At 32.1% G+C, this 27,882-nt stretch overlaps 3 protein-coding genes across 4 annotated transcripts; 2 read left to right on the top strand and 1 right to left on the bottom strand.

The window, feature by feature from the left end:
* Positions 1-339: 339 nt before the first annotated feature.
* LOC105326808 (uncharacterized) lies at positions 340-17,928 on the bottom strand. 2 transcript variants are annotated; one of them, XM_066076327.1, is made up of 7 exons: positions 17,853-17,928; positions 4,621-4,774; positions 4,243-4,343; positions 3,760-3,885; positions 3,388-3,564; positions 1,651-1,772; positions 340-480 (listed from the first exon to the last, which is right to left on the bottom strand). In XM_066076327.1, the coding sequence occupies exons 2-7, from the start codon at positions 4,626-4,628 to the stop codon at positions 355-357; spliced, it is 660 nt and encodes a 219-aa protein (XP_065932399.1). In that variant the 5' UTR covers positions 4,629-4,774; positions 17,853-17,928; the 3' UTR covers positions 340-354. The 2 variants fall into 2 exon arrangements, with proteins under 2 accessions (XP_065932399.1, XP_065932398.1); XM_066076326.1 differs by lacking the exon at positions 17,853-17,928 and adding an exon at positions 7,177-7,362.
* LOC117681428 (radial spoke head 1 homolog) lies at positions 11,623-17,392 on the top strand. The gene is made up of 7 exons (XM_034445877.2): positions 11,623-11,781; positions 12,892-13,016; positions 13,681-13,775; positions 14,036-14,262; positions 14,482-14,553; positions 15,573-15,714; positions 17,016-17,392. The coding sequence occupies exons 1-7, from the start codon at positions 11,728-11,730 to the stop codon at positions 17,234-17,236; spliced, it is 936 nt and encodes a 311-aa protein (XP_034301768.2). The 5' UTR covers positions 11,623-11,727; the 3' UTR covers positions 17,237-17,392.
* A 556-nt stretch (positions 17,929-18,484) lies between the features above and the next one.
* Positions 18,485-26,637, top strand: LOC105326804 (uncharacterized). The gene is made up of 5 exons (XM_011426983.4): positions 18,485-18,689; positions 24,426-24,570; positions 24,801-24,937; positions 25,501-25,636; positions 26,175-26,637. Exons 1-5 carry the CDS (start codon positions 18,647-18,649, stop codon positions 26,404-26,406), a joined length of 693 nt encoding a protein of 230 aa, XP_011425285.1. The 5' UTR covers positions 18,485-18,646; the 3' UTR covers positions 26,407-26,637.
* Positions 26,638-27,882: the final 1,245 nt, after the last annotated feature.

Here is a 27,882-nt window from a genome sequence, read left to right as displayed (position 1 = left end):
AGAATCCAACAAAGTGAAAGTTTATGTGAATATCTACTTATCGGGGGCGGGGCTTAGGAATTGATATACTTGACTGTTTTTGTCATTTTTTCCTTGAGAATTTACTCTTCTTTGTCAAGGAATATCAATGGCGTGTCACATATGATTGATTTATGTTGTCTTATACAAATACTGCACTGCAGTCTGTGTATGTATCCCACAACTCACGAACCAAGTACGGGGGTGACTGCGCGGAGCAACTATGTAATCATCTCCATTTACTTACCACATGATCCTGGAAGGAAAATGAAAAGAAATCATGAGACACTTAAACAACTGATTGCGAATAATTAATAATGCATCTTCTTCACTTTATTACTTACTTTGATAAGAGAGCGATAATAAATTCTCTGGTGATACGTTTTTGGCATTTTGAAATGGATGGCAATGTTGAGGATATTGATACAAAGAAATATTGTCTTTGGTGTTTGCTTCCATAAGCTACAAAAAACAAAATACGATACTGATGTGCCAAATCGCTTACTTGAGCAAAAGTCATTCATTAAGTGAGTTCTTGCAACTCATTCTTTTAAACACTCTAATCAGGTTCTGAGAGACAGAGGAAAAATAGACGAGATTAAAACTTGTTTAAACTTTTTTGACTTAAAAATTTAAACCTCTTTTGGTCCCAAGTGTCTTCCAATGGTATATAGAGTGCCACTTTATCAGGGGTGAAGGTTTGAACAATTTTAAGGAGGCTGCATAGTCAACAAATTAACCATCAGATCTACCTTAAATTTTAAGATATGCTAAGTTTAGCAATAAACTATTATTTTGTTAAAAAAAATCATAAATTTTACCTTTTAAATGTTGATATTTTCTAATATTTTTATATAGGGGTCTTCTTTCAAGGGAGATCAATTCAGTCTAAAAATGGCCATGACCATCTATCCCTCTTAAATCTATACTACACCATGATAATTGCATTTTAATACACACTGTTGCTTTGCAGCTAATTAAAAAAATAATATATGTATATAGACCTTTATTCTAAACGGGTTTCCTTGGTGGTTCATCAAAACTAATTTATACCAAGACGCCCTTTTTAACCTTGTTGTGATTATTTCCCCTTTGAAAAAGATTTGACCCTTTATGTTGACAATTTATATTTGATTTCAAAAACGGGTGGTTAAAGGAATGTTTGTGGACTTGGTCTTGTGTCTTGGTCTAAAATGTTCAAAAGTTTACAGACCTACGGATAGACACACGCTGGACAAAATGTGATTAGAGAAGCTCGCTTGAGCTTTTAATTAATGTGAGCGACCGAAACGATAAAAAGTGAGTTGATTAAATAGCTCAAACAAAGGTGGCTGACCAAACAAGGAGTTAAATATGACGTTTATTGCTCTGCAGCTTAAACAATATTATTCTGCGTTTACAATCTTTTACATATGCATATAAAACAAACTAATTAAGGTATCTATGTGCTTCTTTTTTTGTTTTTGTTTTTGAATTTTTGGTTGGCATTGTCTTGTTTGTGGGAGCATAACTCGGGTTGTGTTAAAACTTTAAATCTTGTTCATTTCAAATACATGTATACTTTTAGAACACATTTTTAAAGGCACTACGTTTGTTGTATTCATTGAAAAGGAGGAGAGTTAATGTACTTACCAGACAGGAGAAACGGAACGTTGTGTTTTCGTTGGGAGTGACGGTGTCAGCGTTGTACGTTGTTATGTAATAGGAAGAAGTCGTAACCTGGGTAGTATATATGCAATGGAAGGAACCATCAACTGAAAGATAAATGTTTACAGATAATAGTTTTTTTTCAAAGCTATTGTTAATTTACGAATGCAAAAACTTGCGTTTATGATAGAACCATTTTAACAAGAGCTTAGACTTTGGGTAGTTGGGTAAAAAGCAATGTGACGTATTTCATTGCTGGTCACTCAGCCATGGTTCTTTGAATTCAACAAGATTTGTCTGGCTTTTGAGTTATGACTACGCAATCTATGCATATTTCACTCGAAACCAGCTTGTTATTGACTTGCAAGTCTTTGACTTGTTTTGGTGCAAGAAATAGATATTTAAGTCATATCGAAAGTCCAAGGTCTTATTTAAATGGATCTAATTATGCATTCATATGAACATTAGACCCTAATTGTAAGAAACTTCAAAGCGTCAAGTTTTATAAGAAGAAAGATACATGTGTGTAAGATCATGGAATATTAAGCAAACACATGTTTTAATACTGTGATTTTGTTTCGAAATGATTTAAAACCTTATATTCTAGCACTAAGTTGTAATGCCCCTCTGCTATTAATTTTACCATATACTGTAAACGTACTACATTTGGCTGTGTATTCTATTTAGCGCTTTTGGCGGAATGCGGCTTCCGCTAAATCAAGTACATCGCTAAATGCCATGCATAAATGCGTAAGAATAGTCACATTCAGGAATACGCTAATTCAAATCCACGCCAACCTGTTCAAAAACTAATTTCCGCCAAATATCGTACACGCCAAAGATAATACGTTTATAGTATTTTAAAGAATCTTTCTGCTGTTTGTTTGATCTTAATATGAAGAAAAATAAACATAGTGAATAATAAAAGCAAAATTTTACCATCGGAGCATACAATTAGAAATACTAAATATATATGAAAATGATATATAGTTATATTCATTGTCATTTCGTATTAGAAAACATATTGAAGCGGTGCTTTTTCGTTTAGAATAGCGCTTTATTGTATAGGTTTGTAACAAAAATAATTATATTAAATTGCTTCTATCTGCAAAAGTTTCTTTCTAGCTTTATCATAAAATATTGAAGGTTTTACATACAATACATGATAAATTCTTTTATTTCCTAATTTTTCAGATAAGGTAATAGTAAATTGGATCCATATATTTTGGATATGCTAAAAAATTAATGTAAACCAGAGCATTTTGTTATGACACAAAAAGGGATCATATGAATGATTTCCAGCAATTAGTACGATCTCAAAATACCCGGTAGGGATATTATTCTACGGGGAATGGATATGGCCTCATAAAAATCTGATCAATGTTATTAGTTTTTTGTAATTTTTTGTAAAAGTTTTCTGTACATGTGCTGCTAAAAGTTGGGGCTCAGTTCTTTCCGTTCAAATTTTATTTTGCTATATGTGAATTTTAAATAAATGCTGCCTTCCAACATAAATTGGAGCTCAGCAACGCCTCCCTTATTGCTACATGCCTTAATAATTTTGAGTTAACAGAAACTAAGTGAGATTATTTTTGACATTTGGTTTTGACATTTAGTTAAACTTTCAGTCATAAAAAGGCATGTCGTATTGCTTGAATAAATTGTATATACAAGCAAGAAAATCAAAATATCTAACGTTATATTTTGGATATACTAGGTTACCTGAATGCAGTAAGTTTCCAGAGCATTCAGAAGTGTTAAAGATGAGAGTGGTATTCTGACAGATGTCTAAGGAGGAATTCACAGTGCAGTAACTGTTTCCATTGGAGTCAGTCACTACGTAGTTCCACTTTGCTATGATATCTGTCGGACATTCTACCATTTCAGAAAGGACGGTCCCTTCAATCACCAAAAAAAAACAACGCGTAAGAGATATTCATTAGACATTCTCCTTACACTCGATGAGTGTAAGGAGAAAGAAGGAGATTAATCAGACATGACATTCACAATTGTTCGTATAAAACATTGATTCAATTTACAAAGTATATAATTACAACTGTGAAGAAAAGATATATGATTTATTTGATTATATACCTGATCTTAGCATCATGCTGTATGAACCAGTTTCAAATAAAGTTCTATCACAGACATCGGAAAACGTTAGAGGAGCATTAGAAGCGGCTGATTTCAATCTTTCGTTGCCAGCATTCTGATTCTCATCTGAATACAAAAAAAAAAAAGCCGCTCAATTTTACACCTTATTCGAATCTAATTCTCTAATATTTATAAATGATTTTTTTTTCTATTAGGTAGACAAAATCTTTTTTTCCAGAAATTTAGAAAACGCTATTCAAAGGTGAACATTATTTTAAAAGAGTTGCAAACCTTCTTCTAGATCTATTCAATGAATTCGTACAATTCATTTACGTAAGAGATGAGGGTGGCAGTTGAATTTTTTGTTGTTGAATTACTTAACAGAAAGGAAGACATAAAAGACATTTATATGTTATTGTTAAAGAGAAGTTGATAAAATGTAGCAATGTGATACAGTTGAGGAACAATATTAAAAAAACTCACCAGTTGCCAAATGATATTTATATTTGTTCGCTGTTACGTAGATCAAACGTAAACAAAGATATACTTCAAATTCAACACCATGTAGAATAAATTTTGAAGATCTGCAATAAACATCAGTTTCGATTTATTCATCTTTTAAAAAAACATTAGGTCAAACATTAGGAGAGAGAAAGAGAGAGAGAGAGAGAGAGAGAGAGAGAGAGAGAGAGAGAGAGAGAGAGATATTATCTTTATAAGTGGTAAAAAGAATAAATATACAGATAATAATAGTTATCTAGTATTTACACTTAACCTCAACCCAACCCCATCGTATTGGGGAAATTTTTAGATCCGCAACTGCAAAACTCTCTCTCTCTCTCTCTCTCTCTGTTGACATACCTAGCCATGTATCTCTCATCAATGTTGGTAACACATGTATAATCTGATGTTCCGAAAAAAATGCTACGAAATCCATTGACTACAGTATCTGAAAATGTAACTAATCCATGGTCGCTGGTGTCCCAAGTCCCCTTAACGGGGAAGATACAACAGCCTGTAACAAGTAGAACAATATTTAAAACCATGTGTCGTGTTTACTGCTTATTTTGCAGTATCATATGAATATCATATACATTTTAACTCTAATAAGGTCGTTCAGAACAACAAGAAGCCCAGGGGCCACAGCGCTCACCTGAGCAACAATAGCCATAACAGATCAGAATAGCCTTAAGACTGTCTTAAAAGTATCGAATATAAAATATCTAAATAGCTTCGCAGAGTATCTTGTTTATTAAGATTTAACTTTTTTATTAAATTACTATTCCTTCTTTTGATATTTTTGTGTTTGAAAAAAAATTAGAAGTTTTTTTCACCGAAAATTTTTTAACCCCCCCCCCCCCCATTGTGGCCCCACTGTAACCCAAGGGATCATGATTTGATCATTACCCGAGGATGCTTCTACACCAGTTATAGATGTTCTGGCTAATTGGTTTATAAGAAGCAATTGTTTTTTAAATTTTATTAATGTACATGTATTCTTATGTAAAAAATAAAAATCGACCCCGCCCCCATTGTGGCCCCACCTTACCCCAGGGATCATGATTTGAACAAATTGTAATCTTCACTATCTGAGGATGCTTCCACACAAGTAACAGACTTTCTGGCCGAATGGTTTCATGAGAAGAATTTTAAAAGAATTTTAAAAGAGTTGTCTCTATATATTATTCCTATTTAAAAAATTGACACCCCATTATGGCTCCACCCTACCCTAGGGCTCATGATTTTAACAAACTTGAATAAACCCTTTATTGTACCAGAGGATGATTCCACACAAGTTAAGATTTTCTGTCCAAACAGTTTTTGAGAAGATTTTTTTACAGATTTTTTTAAATACTACTTTCTAAAAATTCAACCCCGCATTGTAGCCTTTCCCTAACCCAAGGGATTATGATTTGAACGAACTTTCGTCTTCATGACTCAAAGATGCTTCCACAAAATTACAGATTTTTTGACAAGTTGATTTTTTGAGATTTATATGCTATGAAGAATTGAAATGAAGAGCATAATGATATGGTATGCTATGGTATGGTATCTTATGCTATGAGATTTGTACAAAACGCCTCTGTATACATAAAAACTTCACGTGAAATAATTCATACAGCATTTATTGTCAAAATAAATTAACAATATTCACTCAAACATGTGAAATGTTCTTGATAGTCCCAGCCAGATCAACAATATTACTGTCAGTTTAAGCACACCTTTTACAATATACACCATAGCATAGCATTGCCTTTAAATCTCATACTATAGCATTGGAATGTCATACCATAGCATACAATCTCATAGATTCTCATTTGTCATATCATATCATACCATAGAATACCATAGCATAGCAGTAAACATTATTTTTAATCGATTTTAAATGCTCTTATTTTATAGAATAAATGTTCACATTGCATATTAGTGGTAAACATTGCCTTATTATCTTCTTACTTTGAAATGTTTGAAACTTTTCTGTATACAAAGACATTTTGTACAAATCTCACTGCATATCATAGTATAGCATAGCATACCCTATCATTAAACTCTTTATTTCAATTTCTCATAGCATATAAATCTCATAGCACTGCATTAAAATCTCATAGCATACATTTATCATTGATATCGCATTCCATAATGTAGCATAAAATTGTAAAAGATATGCATGAAATGACCGTGCATAAAAGCCGATATTAGTCTCTGTTTTGTCAAATCATATTTCAAAAAAGATCCATCAAACAAAATATCTGTGTATCGAGGAACCTTGAATCGAAATGTTAGGACGGCAGAATGGCCGTGGCCATTTTTAGACTATTTAAATCTACTAATAAAAAAAAAGCTCTATGTAAAGATAAAAAAAAAACCTGATAAATTTGAAAGCTAAAATATCAGTTTAAGGCAGATCTGATGGTTGAATTGTTGACCACCTATCCTTCTTAAAGACTTTGTGTAAGGTAATACACTATACGTTCCCACACGGTGATCACATATATGCACTGTATTTAATTTTACTTAAAATTGCTATTGAAACTTTGCTTATGTAAAAAATAAAATCTTTTTAATGTGAGCCTTTGGCTCAGGTGAGCTAAAATTTAGTCATCGTTCACAACAGAGTTAACATGAAACCACGATATTCAGAGCCCCGATAATATAGTGCATTAAGGTGACACAGAACATTTTTAATATATAAGATTCTGTGGCACCGTGGAACTCGATCCCTGTGCCTTCAGGACGAATTCATTTGATTCACTCTTTACAGAGGAGTTTAACACCTTTTCCTGACGAAAGTGATAGACAAGATCTGTAATATTCTATATATTGTTGTTTTCTTGAGATTTTTAATTTACATTTTCGTATTTTGTCAATTTTTATAAAGAGTTTTTGATAATCACTGTTGTCAATATGAATACTTACTTGAACCTCGTGCGTTCCACAAAACAAAGATCAAACTCCAGATTATCATTATATTGCCTGAATCTCATCAAATCAAGAAATATCGGTACAAATTTCTTAGTAGCTTTTTAGTGGGGTCAGTCTGTTAATCAAAACCGGACTTGAATTGAAATTCTGTTTCTCGTTGTGATATCCTTTCATACTGTTTACTGATTAAGTAGATTAATGTAGATTAAAGGACTAATCGCAGCAGCGTTTAAATGTAGAGGGAGTAAAGAACTAGCTTTACATAGGTATTACATGTAATCACAAATGTCCGATGTCAACCTACAGTGAGGACTTTAATTAATTGCTATAACCCTTAAGCTGCTGTCCAGCTAAAGTCAATATTTTATTTTAATACCCAGCGTACAGTGTACTTGCATATTAGTAACTCCTTTGCAGCTGCAGTAATATACTAAGTATTCCGGGGTATCATCAGTTCAATTTCTCTCAACACCATTCTAACAAATAATTAACGAGGACAGATTATATAACATTACAATGTATATAGATTTAGTCAGAGCTACAAAAGTCCATGTGTATATATATATATATATATATATATATATATATATATATATATATATATATATATATATATATATATATATATATATATATGTGATATTGATAAGGGTAATAAAAGTTGGAAAAGTTATATCCGCTGAAACTCATGGAGGACATACTACCTCGTATATTTCTGTGATAAACATAGATAGTTTTCTCTATAATTTTACATCACATATTGTCATCAGGTCCGAAAACTTAAGCATATTAGGTCTACTCGGAAGCGTTTTATCTAATTTGTTCCTGACTTGTGATATTGCACTGCATTCTAAAACAATATTGAATTCAACAGCTATGTCTAACAGAGATAGCAAAATCTTTCAATTAATGGATGCTTTCCCATCTTCCCAGTTCAACTGGTAGGTGATGATTTGAAGTACGAAATTTTGCAAGAATTTTTTTTCCAAATTTCAGCGGTAAAATACATGTATCTAAATATTTTTCATATATCCAAACTTTGATTTGAAAATTTGATTAATAACTTTGAAAAATCATGTCCCTTTGGTGAATTATTTATATCAGCCTGTCAGTTCTGAATGAATTGATCTTGTAGTCTCTGTTTATCAGCAGTTGTAAACCTTTTTTAACTGGGTTTTCCAAAGAAAAAAATCGGTTATTGAAATGGTGAAGATGGCGGTTGGGCCGGGGGGAGAGGGGTATCCCTATTGTATGGATAACTCCTCCTATAGTTTTCAAGATATAAGAAGTTGTTGTTTTGTACATATATCAGGAAAGTGCATATCACTTGGATTTTAATTTTTGACAATTTATAAAAACAAAAAACAAAAAATACTAGCTGTTGAATGTTCAACTTTATCATTTTTTTTCGCAGAATATTGCATATACACATGTAAGGTGTGTGACATTGCACTTTGAAAAAAAATAAGCACTTTGAAAAAAAATTTCAAAAAGCGTTCAATTTGGGACCAAGTTAACCCATTTTAAAATTTTTTTTCAAAGTACGTTAAGAAGGTACATCAACATTATTTAGTATCGAGACTCTTAACGCACTTTTAAAAAATATGTATAAATCACAAATTCTCGAATTTAATTTCTAATTTGCAGATAATATGATGATTTGTTAACACTAGTGAATCTAATTTATCGTATTTGAGAACGGGGATGGGGATGGGGGGGGGGGGGGGGGCGGGCGGTTAACCAAAGATACAGGCCAATTACCAGTACATCATTTAATTGATCAGACGAAGAAGGTCCCCTATTCCTCATTTTCTCTTCTAAAACATATGATTTTCAGCAACATTTAAGATCGGAAAAAGAAATATGCTGTGTTGTAAATTAAGTAAATGCAGTGATATTGAAAAAACGAGCTGGCAAAACAATGATTTCTCCATAGGTATGTTAAAGAATCTATAACTGTTTCAACATTAACCCTCTTTTTATATTCTAATCAAATAAATCACTTCAATATAAAAAAAAAATTGCATAAACAAAGATTAAATTATAAACATCAAAATAAGTAATTTAAAAAATTACGCACTTTGAAAAAATTTTTCGAAGTGCGTTAATTTTGGGACCAAGTCAACGCACTTTGAAAATTATTTTATTTTTTTTCAAAGTGCGTTGATATCGTCGATATTAACGCACCTTGAAAAAAAATGTTCAGGGTTTAGTGAAAATAGTTGATAGTATAATACACATTAAATGATTGTTTTAACCTTGTTTAGCTTTTTATTTAAAAAAGAACCAATTGCATTCTTAGCTAACTTGATAAACAGTTTCTAGATGTGAATTTGTTTCTTTTCTCATAAGACAATATCGACAATTTACACAGAAAAAAATTCGGGAGTTTTGAATTATCCAAATATGACATAAACTTCATCGCTAAGCAACTGCATTTTCCTTTTTGAGTATGCAGTAAATTTACTTCTTATCTAGTATATTGGGCTATGCCAGAACGAATATGATTTATAGATATGAATGATGGAGATCAATGTATAATATATTTCAACTGGCTTATTGCAAATATGATGTGAAAAAGGATACCATAGTTCTGTTTATAAAAAACAATATGGTCTTTTAGAAGACCAGAGCGAGAAAATTAACCCACATTCTAAAGCTTATTTTTAAGTTTATGAAAATTTAATGTTCGTTAATGTTAATATTATTTTATTGGAGTGAGTCATTTGATTGAAACACATAGATTCTTTAACATACCATTATGGAGAAATTATTGTTCGGCCAGCTCGTTTTTTCATTAACACTGCATGTACTTATACAGAGCATATTTTTTCCGATCTTAAATGTTTACCAAAAGTTGCTTAATATCATATGTTTTGGAAATAAAAATGAGGGGTAGGGAACCTTCTTCTTGTAATCAATTAAATGATGCACTGGTATTTGACCTGTATCTTTGCTTAACTCTCTCCCCATCCCCCTCCCCGTTCTAACTACGGTAAATTAATTTCACGAGTGTTAACAAGTCATCATACTATCAACAAATAGAAATTCAGTTCCAGAATTTGTGATATAAAAATATTTTTTCAAACTGCGTTAAGAGTGTCGATACTAAAAAATTTTGATGTACCTTCATAACGCACTTTGAAAAAAAATTTTCAAAGTGGGTTAACTTGGTCCAAAATTTAACGCACTTTGAAAAAAAATTTCCCCACCCCTTTTTTTGTTTTTTGTTTTTTTTTTTGCAAAGTTACACCTAACCATCAGGCACATAGCATCAGGGAGGGGTCAGACCCCCACTTTTTTTTTTGAACAACTGTTTTTATTACCCCTGAACATGTAAAAGTATTCTTATAGCCGAGGTTTGGGAGCCTTGGAATCTATAAGTTGACATGATTATATATAAACTAAATATATTTTGATACAGGGTATTTTTACAAATAGCTTCATGCATACGCCCACTCATTCAGTTGCATGTATATTCACATTTCTCTACATCAAAATCAAGTACAAAAAATCAGCATTTTACAATGAAACAAACATAAAGTACTTTGTAATATCTAAGATCATGGGGCAAAAGGCTGAAAATCAACAATCATTATTAAAGGACAGCCTCGCCCATCTTCCATAAAATTTTTCTAATTCACAATTTTTCGTGTAAATAAATTTTTCACATTTGTAATAATAAAGTATTTCACTTTTGAGTCCAATAAAGGAGGGCAATTCTTTTCCACTCCTTTTTCTATATATATGTCTCTTGACAATACATATTATTATATTGAAATTGTTATAATATTTGTAGTATTTACCCAATATCACATCAATTCTGTTCAGTGGTATATCTAATTCAAATTCTTCCTTCATCCAAACTAGTAGTTATCCCAGATTTCACTTACATATTCACATTCCCAGAAAAGATGACAAAGAGTTTCTGTCCCCCACTTTTTATCGAGCAAACATAACTGTTACTAATTTACCTTTAAAAATTGATATATTATTTTTTTTTATAATATTGATATTGAGAATGTAGAGTCATAGATATATTAGCCCCCACCCCCACGGATAAGGAATTTCATGGTTTTAGAGAAAAAAAATTTTGGAAGACTAGATTTTTTTGAGTTATAGGCATACTAAATTTTTTAATTTTGCTTGTCAAGATTTCTGACGATTAACGTTAGTCTATATCCCCCCCCCCTCCCTTTCAAATTTCCGACTTCCGAGTTCCGACGCCATGTTATCATGCATGGTTATGAAAATAATATGAACAGCAGCGAAAAGTAAATTTAATTTCTTATAAGATAGCTTAATTGATACATGCATCTTTCCATTGAACAATTTTGTTTAACGTTAGTCAGGCAAGCTTAAAATTTTTGGAAAGCTATTTACTTGTATGCGCGTGGCAACAGAGAAATACACAAAGGACACCCGAACGGAGAGTTCCGAAGATTCGATCGTGATCGTACACGCCTGCGTGCTTGGCAACCGTTGTTTACAAAGGCCGCCATACACTTGCGAATTTAGTTGTGATAAACACCACAGAAGAAAAAGATGTCTGATTTTGGTTCTGAAGAGGGTGAAGAAGATCAGGGTCCATACCTTGGGGTATTTATTACTAGCGTCTTATTTTTCTTTTTAAACAAGTACACAGAGCGTATCGCAACTTCAAATCTTGCAGAATGCTCATGCGTGTATATTGCCCATACAATCATATATCTGTAACGTTAGACTGAATGAAAAATATTAGAATATTAATTTAGTAAATTAACTTTAATACTAGTAGAGTAAAAGGAAGCAAATTATTACAAGGTATATATTATACTATACAATGTACACAGTAATATGATTAGGCCTAATTAATATTGTTGGTACAGTAATATTTGTAGAATGTTTAGTTGTTAACTTCTTTTTAGTCAGTTTTAAGTTGTTATTTGTGTTGAAATTGTATGAAATCAATAGACCTATAACATATCTTAAAAGCAAAGTATCCTAAATCTGTTAATTAAGAGTAGTTTGTTTGAATTAAATTAAAATAGCCAGCATAATATTCTGTCAAAAGATATTAATGTTGTACATTTTGTTACCCCATATTTATATTAATACCTCAGTTTTCAAACAATGTTCTCTCAATACTATAAAAAATCCCAAGATTTTTCATACACAGCTAAATATAAAGTTGACGGGGATTTTGAAACAGACATATGAAAGACAATGAAAAATTGTGCAAATGATGGAAGATGTCAGGTTTTTCCATTATAATTGAATCTCCATAATAAATAGGTTTTTGTTCCTTTGATATTATCTGATAGCTGCAGGTCTGTAACTTTTGGTCTGAAAACATTCAGACGGACAACCTGGGAGCTATATTAGACCTTCAGCTAGATGAAAGGAGACGATGTGTTTTATCAAGGAATCTTAATTTTTTTCCCTTTCATCAATTTCAATATATTGTATTTCTTTGACAGGTATGCATAATTTCATTAAAAGCGAAGTATGACAGAAAGTGAAATTAACTTGGGACAGCTAGCTTATATAGACTGCATGTATATATTAATAAGATTTCCAGCAGAATAGTCAATCTCATTCAGATTATTGTTTCTGTAACTACCAGTATACAGGAGGTTAACTTGTACAAATTATCACCTTTAAACACTCACTTTAAAAATGTAATTTTTCAAATCATACTGATTATGTCTCATTCATCTTTATAAATAGGAATATGAAGGAGGGCGCAATGAAAATGAAGAAAGGCATGGCCATGGAAAAGCAACATTACCAAATACAGATACATATGAAGGAATGTATGACTGTGGGAAACGACACGGTCAAGGTGTATACAGGTAAAATGAACAAGATTTTTACTTAATTGTTATGACATTTATGTTCTTTAATTTATTCTTGATGTCGCAAGATGTTTTTGCATCACTTTGCTTAATACATACTTTGATATTCATTTGATATCTTTTTTATTGATAAATGATTGAAAAAACACAGTGTTAATTTTCCTTTAAAACATCTTCAATCAAGTTAATTTGAAGTTGATTTTTTTCCTGTTATTTTAAGTTAGAACACATGCTTATAATTCCATATCTCTAAGGAATTATAGAAATTTGGGATTATCTGCTAAACTCCAAAGGTCACAGTGGAATCTAGATCCTTATTTCTTGATTGTTATATATATTTATCTTCGGTGGTTTCCAGTCACAGATATCCATGTGAAAAAATATATTGTATATTACACTGCAGCTATGATCATTATGGTTTCTATTGAAATGATGTCACATTCTTTTGCATAAAAAACCAAACAATTATGGATTTACACATCAAAACAATATTTAAAAATGGGGTAAAAGAAGTTTTCATGATTTGTGATTATAATTATGATTTTTAATTCCAACTTGTGTCTTTTCCTGGTTACCATTAGGCTTACAACTCATTATACAACTCATGCATGCACTTCCACAAGATTTTTTGTTTTTAATTTACTACCTTTTTTGGATTCAGATTTAAAAATGGTGCAAGATACATCGGAGAGTATTTGAAAAACAGAAAACATGGTCAAGGAACATTTATTTATCCAGATGGCTCAAAATATGAAGGTATGTACGATCTATTTTCACATGCAGTGTGCAGTATACTGTATTAATTAAGAAATAAACAACAGTATTTAGTGAACATGGCATTATGAATAGCAGTTGCTCTGTTGGCATATTCCATGATGTGCCCTAGCTAGGAAAAGCCTTAATTTTTGTGAGAAAAATTATATCTAAAAGATTCTGCATTAGATTTTCTATCCCAATTATGATTTAATATTAGCGGTATATATGTATTATTTCTTATTCCTGATCATTTCTTCTAGGAAGCTGGGTAGATGATCAAAGATGTGGATTTGGTAAATACTCCTATGTAAATGGTGACACATATGAAGGAGAATGGAAGGATCATCAGCGACATGGCCAGGGAACCTACACATATGCTGCCACTGGCACAAAATATGTAGGCCGATGGCAAATTGGGAAACGAGAGGGGCATGGTGAACTTATTCATGCAAATCATAAATATGTCGGAGTGTTCAAAGATGACAAGGTACAATTTGTATGCATGATAATTATACATTTGCCAGTTTATGAAGTATATAAATATATACTTAATTAATTACACTGCAATTAATAATTAATTACATATAGTCTTCTAAATTGATCATATAGATGAATCATCATAATTTATTATTTTTTAGGGTTTTAAGTTTATTAATTGCCTTGTCAAGAGATACAAACTTTTATGTCTTTATGCTCCAATTTTCAGCCAATGGGGAAGGGAAAATATGTTTTTGATATTGGATGTGAGCAACACGGGGAATACATTCCCATTGAACAAGTAAGTCATGGCTATATATTATAGGTACTAGCTAGAATATATGTATACAATATCTATCTTCAGTTTATGTATAGTTATTGTGTTTTGGATCCTAGCAACTCAGCATTTCAAGCTGTGGTCATACATTCATTCCAAAAACCCCTTGTCTGCATATACATGTATTTCTGTGAAGTTGATTAATGATGATCCCGAGTAAACCATTGTCAAACCGACGCGAAGATGATCGATTTAAGGGTGTCAGTTTCAACTATTATCCTCCCAAATAGGCACTATTTATTTCATTACACTGAATGTCTTAATTCTAAAGAAAAATTTACTCTTTTACAAATGAAGTGAATTCTACGCAAACCGTACACGCATAATTTACATGCATGTAACAATTCATCGTGTTACCCCCTTGCCAAGTGTGTTGCTAACGCTGAGGGTAATGGAATGAATTATTAACTGTGTCTAAACCATCAGATTTCAACATGAAAGTAATATTATATAAATAGTGCCTGTTTGGGAGGGTAACAGTTGAAATTGACACCCCGAGAAAACCATTGTCAACCGACGCGAAGCGGAGGTTGACAATGGTTTTCGAGGGGTGTCAATTTCAACTGTTATCCTCCCAAACAGGCACTATTTATTTTGTTATACTGAATGTCTTTTTTAAAAATTTTAAGAAAATTTTACTGCTTTTATATAGGAATAACGTGAATTCTACAGCGAACCGTACGCGCATAATTTTCGCGCATGTAATATTTTTTAATGTTACCCGTTGCCAAGTGCGTTGCTAACGCTGAGGGTAATAGTAAATATTATTAACTGCGTCTTAACCAATCAGATTTCAGTATTTAACATGAAAGTATAACAAAATAAAATGTACAATTTCTATGTACAGTTCCATTCATACAAAAAACTGACCCATTGCAACATCATCAAAAAAGTTTGTTTCTAATACACGCTTATTCTGTAAACATTTTTTTATCTTGCCAGTGAAGTTAATTAAAAATAGAAACTGAATTTTCTGATTAAAGGAGAAGGAAGACAAAGGTGATGATGAGGAGCCCTCAGCAAATATTGTCCCTAAATGGAAAGCAGGTCAAGTTACAGCTATTCATCTCAAGACAGAGGAAGATATGGAAGAGGAGGAAGAGGCGGCCAAAGAACAGACAGAGGGTAGGTATCGGACTAAATTGGACATGTTCAGTTTGTCAATCATATAGATATAATCTTTAATGCATAATCAAAGAGTTTTGTATTCACTATTATGCTTAATTAGCGGCAGAACTGTCACAGTAGCTCTACAGGAAATTCGGGTTGACGGACTGTGGAGCGGGCCTGGGGCTACAGTTCCATTCATACAAATAACTATTTATTGTGCACTAAAAGTTGTGCACATTTTTTTTTTACTTATCTAAGAATGTATTCAGTAATTATTTTTTTATACCAAAAAATTCCTTAGATATTTTACTACTGTATCACCACTTTACTTGCCTCAAACATTTTCCTAAACACCCTAACCAACCTCGGAAATTTAAGTGTGTTAAATGTTGGATCAAGAGTCGCATTTTTGTCTGTAAATAAACAACTTTGTTTTACTTTACGAGAGCTGACTAGGGTGTTTGATACTAGCTCAGAGGCAAGTTAAGTACAGGCAATGACATCTGAAGTAAAATGTCAAAGGAATATTTCGGTATTGAAATTTTTAAAGAATATTTTCCTAAATTAGTTTATTAAGTCCAAAACTGTGCACAATGAATATACAATTTTTTATATTTGGATGAAACTGTAGCTCCAGGGTCCGTCAACCTGAATTTCCAGTGGAACTACAGTTCTGCAGCTATGCTGAATTCATTGCCCTAAAACATGAATTTTAGATTGTTTCTTTTCAAATTTAGTTTGCCTCATATTGAATGTTTATAAACTGTATATGAAAATGAGATATATATTATGGGTGTTTTACATATTATTAATTGCTATTCATAGCATAAGGTAAGAGATAAACTGACACAGAGGTAATGTTTTTTATCTAGTCCATTGAATTTTACTTGTTATTTGTTATTGTTGCTTTTTTCATTTCAAATTGAGATTACAGACTCATCAATGGCTTTAATCATTTGCTGTTGATAATTTTCTATGTTTATTTGTTTATTAAATAAAAAATCTGTCAGTGATACATTTGTTAAGAAGTAAGCACAAGAGTTTTATTTTGCATTTTGAGGCATGTTTAGTTGAAAATCATCTGAATTAAAATTGATGTGCATGTCAGATTTTATTACTAGTTATAACCAAAGTTGTCATACATTGATACTGTACGTACGTATTACAATTGACTAACTCCCAGTACTGATTTTAATTCTGTTAAGTACAGTATCTAGCATCCTTTGAGATGTATTAATTTATTTTAGAACAAGTGACAAAGTACATGTAATAATTGAGTGGAATAAAGAGGTAAAAATTTTTTAATCTTTTCACAGAACCATCTTCCACAGAACAGCCAGCTGAATCACAAGAAGAAACAACCGAAGAAAAGAAAGAAAAAACTGAGGAAGGAGAAATGGAAGAGAAGAAAGAGGAGGAAACCAAACAGGAAACCGCCCCCGAGGCTGGGGAGGACACCACCACAGGGGCCGAGGAGGGAGGAAACCAGGAGACGGCCGACCCAGCCCCTGAGGATCAGGAACAGTCAGCAGAATAATTAAAATTATTTAATTTTGTCGTACATTTACATTTTGTTACCTAACATTCTATAAAAGGAGTGAACGCGATAACAGGAGAGAAACTTCTTTGTGATTCAGCAATCTGAAACTGGAGATGGTTCTAAAGAATATCAATAAATTATACTTTATATATATATATTGTTATTGTTTGGGTTTGTTCTCAAGTCCATTTGTATGCAGTCACTAGACAGGTGTTTATAGTCATATATGGTCATATTGGGTAGATGTAATATATATTTAAAGAAAACTACGATGCCTCAAATTTTCAGGAATTTTGCTCATTTTAAAATATGAGGTTTTGCCAATATTGAATGAAAGAATGCAGAATGTCACGAAAATTTGTAGTTGATTTTAATTTAACAATAAAATGCTTTCTTTGGTAATTCATTCGGGATATGAAGGTAGCGACGTTGCAGAAAAATACATATTATACAGTTATGCAATTTTTTTCTGCAATGATCGCTACCTTCATAACCCGCATGAATCATCAAAGAAAGCATTTTATTGTTCACATTAACATCTTTCTTTTAACTAATTAATAAATTGATTATGAAAAGTTAGTAAAATTCCATAATTTACTGTTAATGTACATACATTAGCTGAGAGAAACGGCGAAATCGTCACCTGTGAGACTTTGAGTCTGACATCATCATGATAATTTCGTGCAGCCCATGATTTTTCTTTGGTCGTTCAGTAGCTAGGCTTCGACCAATCAATAAACAGGGCGTGTTAATTTTAGTCCTGTCGGTTTCAGCCGCTGTATATTTCGACCAATCGATATACGGGGCGTGTAGATTTCAGTCTGGCTATGAATTAACTATAAGTTTCCGTAGAAAATAGAGGAAATAATACTTCGTAGATGTAAATATTAAGACATTTGCATATTTAATTTACACGCACTATTTACAGGCAGTTTTGTTGTTATAATTTTTTCTGGGCGGTACACCCTTTTAATTTTTATGCATCCTTATTTTTGCGACGCATTGTCAAGTAATGTGGAAATGTTCATGTAAGCTTGCATTTCCTTTTGTTCATACAAACTTTGCATTCATTTACGTTTTGTTGTAATCAAAACGATTATCCTGAATTTGTTTAAACAATTTTTTTTTTGGGGGGGGGGGTGTTATGCAGGATATAAAGGTGGCGACATAAAGGTGGCAACAAAGCAAAAAACAATACATAACCTGCGTTAGCTAGTACTATAATAGTACTTGTGTTGACTCACAGCATGTGCAGTGTAAAGGAAATGGGAGTTAAGCCTATTGCCGATATAAAGCTGATGTTGGTGCGAATGCCCAGATATCACAGCTTAAAGGAAATACGAGAAAGTGTTAAGGCGTATTCCTCTGAGAGTTTTGAAGTGGTCAGTCATTACAATCGGAATTCTGATGAAAATGAAGCTCCCAATTTGTTTAGTAATGCTATCCATACGTGAGTACATCTTGTGTTTTCTTTTTATTATCATGATTTAAAATTGTAACCAGCAACAATAATAATCGGTCGATCCAACTAATGTTATTTTTATAATCTGATCCAAATTTTAAATTACTTTGAAAAGTTATAATATTGGTATGAATAAATAAGAATTCGTTTTGTATAAAAGAAATTTAATAAAATGCTTTCTTTTGGTGATTCTTATAGTATATGAAGGTAGCGACATTGTAGGAAAAATAACAAAACCCGCTGACGCGGGTTATGTATTTTCCCTGCAGAAAAAAAAAATCACATACTAGTAACCCGCAAACGGGGTTATGTTTTTTCCCTGCAGTGATCGCTACCTTCATAACCCGCATGAATCATAAAAAGCATTTTATTATTTAGGTTTACATCTTTCTTTTAACAAAATAATGAATTGATCGTAAAAAGTAAGTAAAAGTAACTTTATTGTTTATATATCAGTACAAAAGAATATGAGAATTTGAATCTGACATTATTATGATTATTTTGTGTAGTCCGTGATTTTTCTTAGGTTGCTGGAGGTTTCGCACATCGATAAACTGGATAAAACTGAATCATGATCATGTAGATTTCAGTTTTGTCAGTTTTAATTAATAGAGCTGAGAATTGCAATTTCTATAAGAAATAGAGTGAAACATACATAGTGGATGTAAATACATGTATATTGTGATGAACTTCCCTGACTTCTTATTGATGTTTGTTGGTTTTTGAATGTCTTAAGAACATTTATCACCGACCAGACTAATCATAAATGCCTCCGTAGGTTTTGAATTTCGTGTCAAGGGATCAGGTCCTATTCAACGCCTTTATACTCATCAGAAAATATAAATTTTCCAATTCACCAGGTCATTGGTGTAATAATATTGATTTTGTATTTTGAGACTGCCCCTGTTACGTCACATTGGTCATGCTATGTTTTATGTGAACCCCGTATCTTGTAAAACAGTACTTCCGAGTGTTCGTGTTTGAGGAACTCAGCGTTCTTTTTCCAACACCCGAAAATATGACAATTGGCAAACGCTTAGAACTGCTTCTGCGCTACTAGTATTAAATTAAAATTGCCCCTTTGCATAAAAATTAGATGAAAAACAAAATGAACCATTAGTTACTTAATATTGTAGAAAAAAAAAAAACCTTTCGGAAAGTTTGAAATGAAAAAAATGATAAAACACGCAATGTTTTAGCTAATCAGAGGACTGCTTTTCGTCGGGGTTCTTCTTAGATTCAACACTTTCATCCTCGTTTTAAGTACCAATGGGCCAATCAAGCCCAAAGGACTATATATGATACATGTATGAGCCTAGAATGGCCCGTAAAATGAACATGATCTTTTTTTCTTTAATTTTTTGTTTTCTTTGTACACATATAGGCCTATATGTAAAGTTACTTCATGATTTTCATTTTGATCCAAATGCCCACAGTTTAGAAACATAACATTAAACATTTTTTCTATCAGAAAACATTGAGCGCATGCTTGAACAAAAATATTTTCATCAGAGGTGTATCTATATATCCTAGACTAATAAGGGACAAAAATGTTTTCCTTGTTCAAAGTGTCGCTCTTTATTTCCCATTCTCAAAAATCTTGGTATAGGGCTAGGAGGCCAACCCTTCGACACACAATAAATATTCAGTGAAAAACTAGTAATGGTATTAAAGGGACTTGGACACGATTTGACTTAAAATTTTCAAATTTTATTTTTCCATTTTCAATGTTTATACTTATAAATATAGAAGTTTATAATGCTATGTCAAAATTTGAAAGTCAGATATCAAGTTATAAGCAAGATACGGAATTCATAATTCTTTGTTTTGTAAACAAAGCTCGAATAATGTCATTTTTACATATGTGTTGTATCGGTGCAAGATTCAATCAAATGTATCTTTCTTTTGTTGATAATAGCATTAATGAAGATACTGAATTAGTTTAAATTGTTTTTACATGTCATTTTGTCAAAGAAATGGTAATTCTCTACATTACATTTTTTTTTTGGTAAACAACTACATGTATAAGACTCGAGCTTTGTTACCTTAACAACCAATTCTGACCTCTATATCTCGCTTGTAACTTGACTCGTGTCCAAGTCCCTGTAAGCTTTTTCACTAACCGAATTGCGTCATCAAGAGTGTGAAATCATAAATGTTTATGAAACAGATTTAAAGTTTATTACCACACCAAATAAACCGCATATGATTACAAACGCATTTTTGTTATTCTATTTATACAGTATGGGCATACAGTATAATAGTTCCACAGTCGATAAACTAGGATTATCGACTGTTAATTAAGGATTAAGGAATCATTTTTTGAGTATTATGAGGTGATAATTTTGGTCGGAGCGTGATCAAATCCAATAAAGCCCAAAGGGCTTTATGATAGATTTGATCATGCCCTGACCAAAATAATCACCTCATAATATTCAAAGAATGATTCCTTAATATTATTTATATTTATATAATTATATGTAATTGTACGATTTAATATTTAAATATAAATAAGCAAACCCCGCTGGCGTCTCATTTATTCGTCATTTGAAGTTATGGGTTTTATAGTACAAAATCGATACGTAGTGTTATTACAGGCAAAGACACTAAAAAATGTAAATATAGTTTACGGTTCGTAAACTAAAGTTTACGGTTCTGAAATATAGATGATTACGTTAACTATGGTTTACAGATTAACGTCGTTACTATAGTTTACTGTTTACACTCCGTTAACTACGGTTTACAACCAATAAACCTAGTTTATCGTATTTGGAACTATGTTTAGCCCGTTTTGTGAATTTGGTGTGCCATACATCATCCAAAGTCAGTTAAAGTGCCCCAAAACCAGTTTTCGTTGTCACAAGCGATTTTTGAAAACAAAATTCTCCATCTTTAATTGTTAAGGGGATTAAATTTAATATCTAGGTATGACTGACTTATGAATTAAGATATTGCGATGTATTAATCCCATTTACTGTACTAAAATAAAGAATTTATAAGCCAAATTTGATCAAAACCAAATGTCACAAACGAGAGTGGTCGTATTTAGGTACAAAAAAATAATCTAAAAGCACCAATATAGGAAGCAAAGTGATGAATATTATAATGATCAGGGGATAGACTTTACATTTTTTGTCTATAAATTTCTCCCTGTTGGCCGAAGAAAAAAATACAATCCAAAATTTGAGTGTCCCATTTAATGCTGTGAATTACGTTACGATTTTCTTGCATCAATAATGAAATTGTAATAGGCGTTTACCGTGAGGTTAAATGGATAAAACTGATCACAAAGTTACAAAGATATGAAAAAATTATGACTCACTAACAAAAGATACCATTTTTGAAAAAAGAATAACAAATTTCGAAAAATTTCCATATTTACATTAAATTGTGAATTACGTTACGCAATCTTGCAAACAGTTCCTGAATGCTACAAACTTCAACTATCCAGACTGATGTACACACCGATGCCTATCATTGTTACTACATACACAATGCTTCTAACTGCCACAGTTTTATTTCGTATTCTGATTAAAAGTCAAGACTGTGAACTACGTTACAGTGAATTACGTTATGACCGATTTACTTTATATTGTAAAATAATCCTAAAGGGGGGCAAAATCACCATGAATCTTTATTCATTGACACCGCTTAACATACACGCACTTGTAGAAAGAAAGTTTACATGCGGTAACCATTTTGACTACTACAGTTGTGTACGCAATCGTCAGAAGTGTGATTATGCTTATTTGTGACTGAAGAAAACTTTTTGGTTTTTAATGATGTTATTGGAATTTTATATTGAGAATGAAGAATAAAGGTTAAACTTTGATATCATAAATATGAAACATTGATTCGTTTGGTGTTTAAATGAGGTATAAGTCTATATAAGAGTGTAACGTAATTTACAACAGTGTAACGTAATTCACGAACAAACATAACTACTGTTTTAATTTAATATAATGACTAGAATGAAATATGCAAAGCTTTAAAAGAAATCCTGGGAACAAAAAAGACCAAAGGTTAGAGAAAACTATCGCAAAAAAGAGGTTATTATGCTGTTATTTCACGGGGTGGGGGAGGGGGGGGGGGGGTTGTGAGTTGTAATAGCCGTGCAGATCATGTTTCTGGGACGCAAGTTTCAAAAACGTCAATTTGGTACCATGTGGCTTGCAAAGAGTGGGTAACTTGTTGTATGAGCTCTGTTCCTTGGCAAGGCAGTGAGGGTAACACCCCTACCAACAGTTTTACAGAAAGCAAGCACTGGAACATATAATTATATTGTTGGTGATTAGGTGAACGCAAGTATCAAGTAGATGCGTGCATGTTGCCACCATGTACGATGGTTTATAGTACACTGTATGTTGAAATAATTATCGAATAAGACCAGGGATATCATATCACAGTTATGATAGGTGGGGAAAAGTCCTTTAAATGCCCGAACAGACAGACAAAACTTGGATTCCTAGTACAGAGAAATAGTGATATTCTTTGCTCTTTGAACGACCCAGTATAGCAGGAAGAGACTAGAAATATGCTTAAATTTTCTGAAATATATGAAGAAAAGTTCAAAGTTTGTGTGATTAACTATTAAAATCCCTTCAATAAGTTAACTTTATTTACTTTTTATTTTTATTTCCATATTGACTCTTACAACTTCGTTTGTGAATTACGTTACGTTGCTTGTTTTATTCTACAGACTTATTTTGAAATATAATTCATTGCCCATTCCCATCAAATTTATATGGACACAAGAAAATATTGCTTTATTATCTGTAAGTAAGTAGTTATTATGTTCTTTAAGAACATGCAGCTTTTGAATTTCCCTGATATTTAACAAGATATGTGAAATGTGCCATAATCTGATTTGAAACAATCATAACACTTTGGAGATATATTTTATCATTTGCATAGGTATTGCAATATATTTTTTTTATTTCCCATAGTTTCATTTGTAGAAATACTGCTGTTTAATCATAAAAAAACGTAATGATTTGCACTTTAAAGAATTAATGTGAATTACGTTACAAAGAAGACCAAAAAAAAAATGTCTAAAAAAAATATTTCCTCTGAGTTTCAACATAACAAAAACTTAAAAATCTCTTCGTAAAAGGTATACAAATGAAAGCAGATGCATAATCTCTGTTGAATTTAGTATGTAAGTTTTAAAAAAGAATAAATAAAATAAGTTTCTTATAAGACAACATTTTTTTACTTTTTACCTTACAGATACTATGTGGTAAATGGACTATTTTAGAATTGATAGTCAATTTTCCATTGAACTATGGTTTTTAATTGGATAGTTACTCTATCTGCATCAAGTATTATTACTTAAAACACTATTTTGAATGCTACAATAAAAAATTATTTTACATTTTGTATAGTATTCCATGAAGTTACGTAATTCACTTCTAAAACTACACTTGATTTGTTAAATATGTCTGAAAAATATAATATCTGATTTTCCAGAGCTCATATATGTGTTTTCTGGTCATTCAGATATTGCTCTATCCAAATTTATACATTTCTTGCGATATCTGTTCTGAGCCGTTTTTTGAATATTTTTGGGGCACTTTAACTGACTTTGGATGAAATACATTTCGCATAAATTATGGTTTATGCATACGTTGTTGACTGGTCTACAAGCATATAGTAAAAGAATTTGTTGATATGGCTCTGAGTGGATAATCCGGATTATTATGCAATGTAGAATTGTAATTTCAGACAACTTGATAGTTGTATCTGGTCAGACGTGCGATATGCTGACCAGTGGAATCCAGCGATGCTATGCTTCCATTGGCATCAAGCTTCCACAAGAAGATATCAAAAGCATCCTGTCTGTGCCCCTAGATTACATCGATACATGCGGGTAAGTTGCTCAAAATAAAAACACACGCTATTTATAATTTCACGAAAATATCTTTGCGTTCATTTCATAATTTACAAAAAATATTGTCAACTCAATACCTTATAAATAAAATGAATGCATGTTAATAGTGGCAGATTTAAAATTAAACGTTAAACCAAGCCATTGCAAGCCCACTTTTGCGCACTGATTTATAATCAATAATCTAAAATAGTTCTTTTGACTGCCTTTAGGATGGACTACAGCGAGTTCTTCCTCTGTTACGAGAGCATCATCATGATGTGTCCCGATTATAACTCCTTGAACCCCCTAATGATGAGCACCCGGTCGCTAAGGTCCATGATGTTTGGGATTTGTGAAACCAGTGAAAGTAAGATAACGTACTTGCTGGTTTTTGTTTCGAGTATAATGCTGGGCTGCGTTCAAGACTGTAGCAGTTAGCTTAGCTGCAAGAATATATATTGAACAATGTTTGTTAATCATAGCGGCTCCATACAGCTAGGTATGATCTTAAACAAAACCATGATTTTATGTAACGAAAATGGGCGCGCATGGAAAATGGGAGTACAATGTCACCAGTGCCCATCAGGCACGTAACGCCCCCCCCTTTTTTGCGCAGCAAAGTTTTTTCTTAAATTTACATACAAAAAATGAATTAACATGGAGTTGCCCCCCCCCCCCCCAAACTTTTATGGGATCAAGTAAAAATTTAATTGAAGAAACTTTTTTCTTTTTTTTTTTGCTTGTCAAGATTTTTTGGATGAGTCTGCCCCCCCCCCCCCCCCCCAACTGCTACGTGCCTGCCCATAATTATTTAATATTTCAATCAAATTGAAAAGAAGTATAATCGTGTGACGCAGCCTTATTGGGTTTTTTGGTGTTTTTTTTAATGTAAATAACTGTAATAATAATAGGATTTTGTTTTCTGTATAGCTTATCTCGCGGGTTTAAAGTGTGCGGAAGAGAAGAGCGACAAGTTTCACCAATACACGGCAAACTGTTTCGGATTACGACATTTCAGTGCGGCAGTGGACGCCGTAGCTTCTAAAAACTGGACCATTTTCTGCGAGTAAGTCCTTGACACTACAGATCAGGGTTGATAAATTCGTCATAAAGACTCATAAATAAAAACAGCCCAACAGTCTCTGGTATAATCAATAGCTTTTTTTATATAACAATGTCTTCACTTTAATTTTGAATGTATATACCATATGAATTTTCATGATGGATAAAGAAGCAGTTTTTGTCAACCGATCATTAGGAAATCAGAGTGTTAAAATCAAGAGGGGTGGATGTACGTCCTGCTCATTTTAACACTGTATTGATCTCTTTGATAAAAAGAACTCAGTATAAAGATATAGAAAAATACTCCAAATTTAAAGCTAAAATTGTGATTTGTTTTTGAATGATAATTTATAGCTTAAAAATCATACCTAAAACTTTAAGGTATATATTCTTATTACTAATTTTTTGGGGGAGGTTTTTTTTTTTAGTTTTCTTTTTTAAATTTGCAAGACAACTCTTTTTGCAATGCACGAAGACATTTATGTTATGCAACATTATAATTTAATTCAGGAGTAATATTATTTTTAACAATATTGTTCCAGAAACTTGAATAATGAAATCAGTTGTGTGGAAACTGTTTTGAACGCCTTTGAGTGCGGGGATGGGTTTCTTGAGGTCACCAAAACCTTCCTTTACACGGCCCAGCCCTTGAACTGCATGGATGATTCTTCCTACTGGGACTGGGTTCGCAAATACGGTGGAAATGAAGGATCCGTGCTGCGTTTATCCTGGATCAGTCTAATGCTCTGTTTCATCTTTAATTTCACACTTTAGTTTCTCTTCAGTGAAAAGCGTCATAATAAAGCTCGAATACCAATCAAACCTCTGTAATCTCCGAACTATTTAACTATTCTGCCTTCACTTTATTCGTTTGACATTATCTTTTCCAGTCATAATCCTTAAAACTTGGATATAAGAATGAAATCGAAATTTGAATGTTTAAAGAAAATACAAGTAAAAAATGATTATTTGTACGTTAATATTGAAAAAATTAAAAATTTTGAAATTGCAGTTGTCTTGCATTGATTTTTTTTTAATTGAAAGAGTTCAGTACATACTCAATATATCACGTGCACCAATTAGCTTGCTTGTTTGTTTTAGTGTACGTTTATGTATTTTCTCCTTATAAATGGACGGTTTGAGGCAATTGATTTATTTTGTACTTTTTTAACTAAAAGTATTTTTATGTCCTAAATACATACCGTGTTTATGGAGGGGAACTTCTGGTTTTCCTTCTAATGAGATGACCATGAGTAGACAGGAATTCAATAAAAATCTATTTTAGTTATCTCAAATGCTGATTAATAGATATTAAGATATTTGTATGAGTAAATGTGTGTGTGTGTGTTTTATATACATAAACTGTTTCCACAACAATTTTACAACAGCTTTACTTTTCCCTTGAATTTCTATTTGGAATTGGAGACCTTCCCCCATTTCATGTATTAGGATGTAAATAAACTTAATTGATAATTAATGTACTTACTACCAAATTTCCAACATTTTAGCAATGATGATATGATTTTACTCAATCCCCTAAGCTGAAAGGTTAAGTGGTATTTTCTATTCTATCTTTGTGCATGCAGTGTCTATCTGTACGTCTATTTGTTCATCTGTAAACTGTGTAGCTCAACTGAGCCAAAGACTCCATCTATACGATAGGTTTAAGTTTAATAAAACAATGACCCCTTAATTAAGGTAAAGAAATTAGCCCAACTGTGTCTCAAAGTGTTTTTTTTTTAATTTTAAAACACAGAAAAAAAAACATTTTTCAGAACATAGAGACTAGATTTTAGCATTTATTATGAAATATTTATATTCAGTATGTTTGCATTGGAAATCTGCGACTTTCAATTAAACGATAAAATGCTTTCTTTGGTGATTCATTCGGGATATGAAGGTAGCGAAATATTTTTTTTAGCTGTTCAAAGATTTATCAGAGATTGTGGCAGATTCTCGTAAATTCAATCTTACTGCCTAGACCAAATTCAAACAGAACTGGGTTTTTTTAATACATGTACGTTTGTTCAATAACTTAACTATTTTAGTAATATCCATTTCTATGTACTTTCCATTCTAAACTACTATACAGTTGTAAATTGTAATACTTGGTAAGAACCTCGTATATGTTTTTGCAATAAAATATGTTCAAACCAAGCGACATTGCCGAAAAAATGCGGGTTATGTAAATTTTTTTTGCAATGATCGCTAACTTCATAACCCGCGTGAATCATTAATGAAAGCATTTTA

This window comes from Magallana gigas, chromosome 2 (genome assembly GCF_963853765.1).
Source record: "Magallana gigas chromosome 2, xbMagGiga1.1, whole genome shotgun sequence".
Classification (NCBI taxonomy): domain Eukaryota; kingdom Metazoa; phylum Mollusca; class Bivalvia; order Ostreida; family Ostreidae; genus Magallana; species Magallana gigas.
The sequence above is the reverse complement of the archived record's forward strand: the minus strand, read 5'-3'. Positions and strand labels throughout refer to the sequence as shown.

Bases quoted from the DNA above. Each gene is read 5' to 3' on its own strand.
- LOC105326808 (XM_066076326.1), bottom strand. From the start codon at position 7,225: ATGATAATCTGGAGTTTGATCTTTGTTTTGTGGAACGCACGAGGTTCA. The intron at 4,344-4,620 runs GTATGTCAACAG...TGTTTATTGCAG, and splicing joins GATGAGAGATACATGGCTAG to ATCTTCAAAATTTATTCTAC. The intron at 481-1,650 runs GTAAGTACATTA...TGTTTTTTGTAG, and splicing joins CGTTCCGTTTCTCCTGTCTG to CTTATGGAAGCAAACACCAA.
- LOC117681428 (XM_034445877.2), top strand. From the start codon at position 11,728: ATGTCTGATTTTGGTTCTGAAGAGGGTGAAGAAGATCAGGGTCCATAC. The intron at 11,782-12,891 runs GTATTTATTACT...CTTTATAAATAG, and splicing joins ATCAGGGTCCATACCTTGGG to GAATATGAAGGAGGGCGCAA. The intron at 13,776-14,035 runs GTATGTACGATC...CATTTCTTCTAG, and splicing joins AGATGGCTCAAAATATGAAG to GAAGCTGGGTAGATGATCAA.
- LOC105326804 (XM_011426983.4), top strand. From the start codon at position 18,647: ATGAAAATGAAGCTCCCAATTTGTTTAGTAATGCTATCCATAC. The intron at 18,690-24,425 runs GTGAGTACATCT...TTGTAATTTCAG, and splicing joins TTTAGTAATGCTATCCATAC to ACAACTTGATAGTTGTATCT. The intron at 24,571-24,800 runs GTAAGTTGCTCA...GACTGCCTTTAG, and splicing joins GATTACATCGATACATGCGG to GATGGACTACAGCGAGTTCT.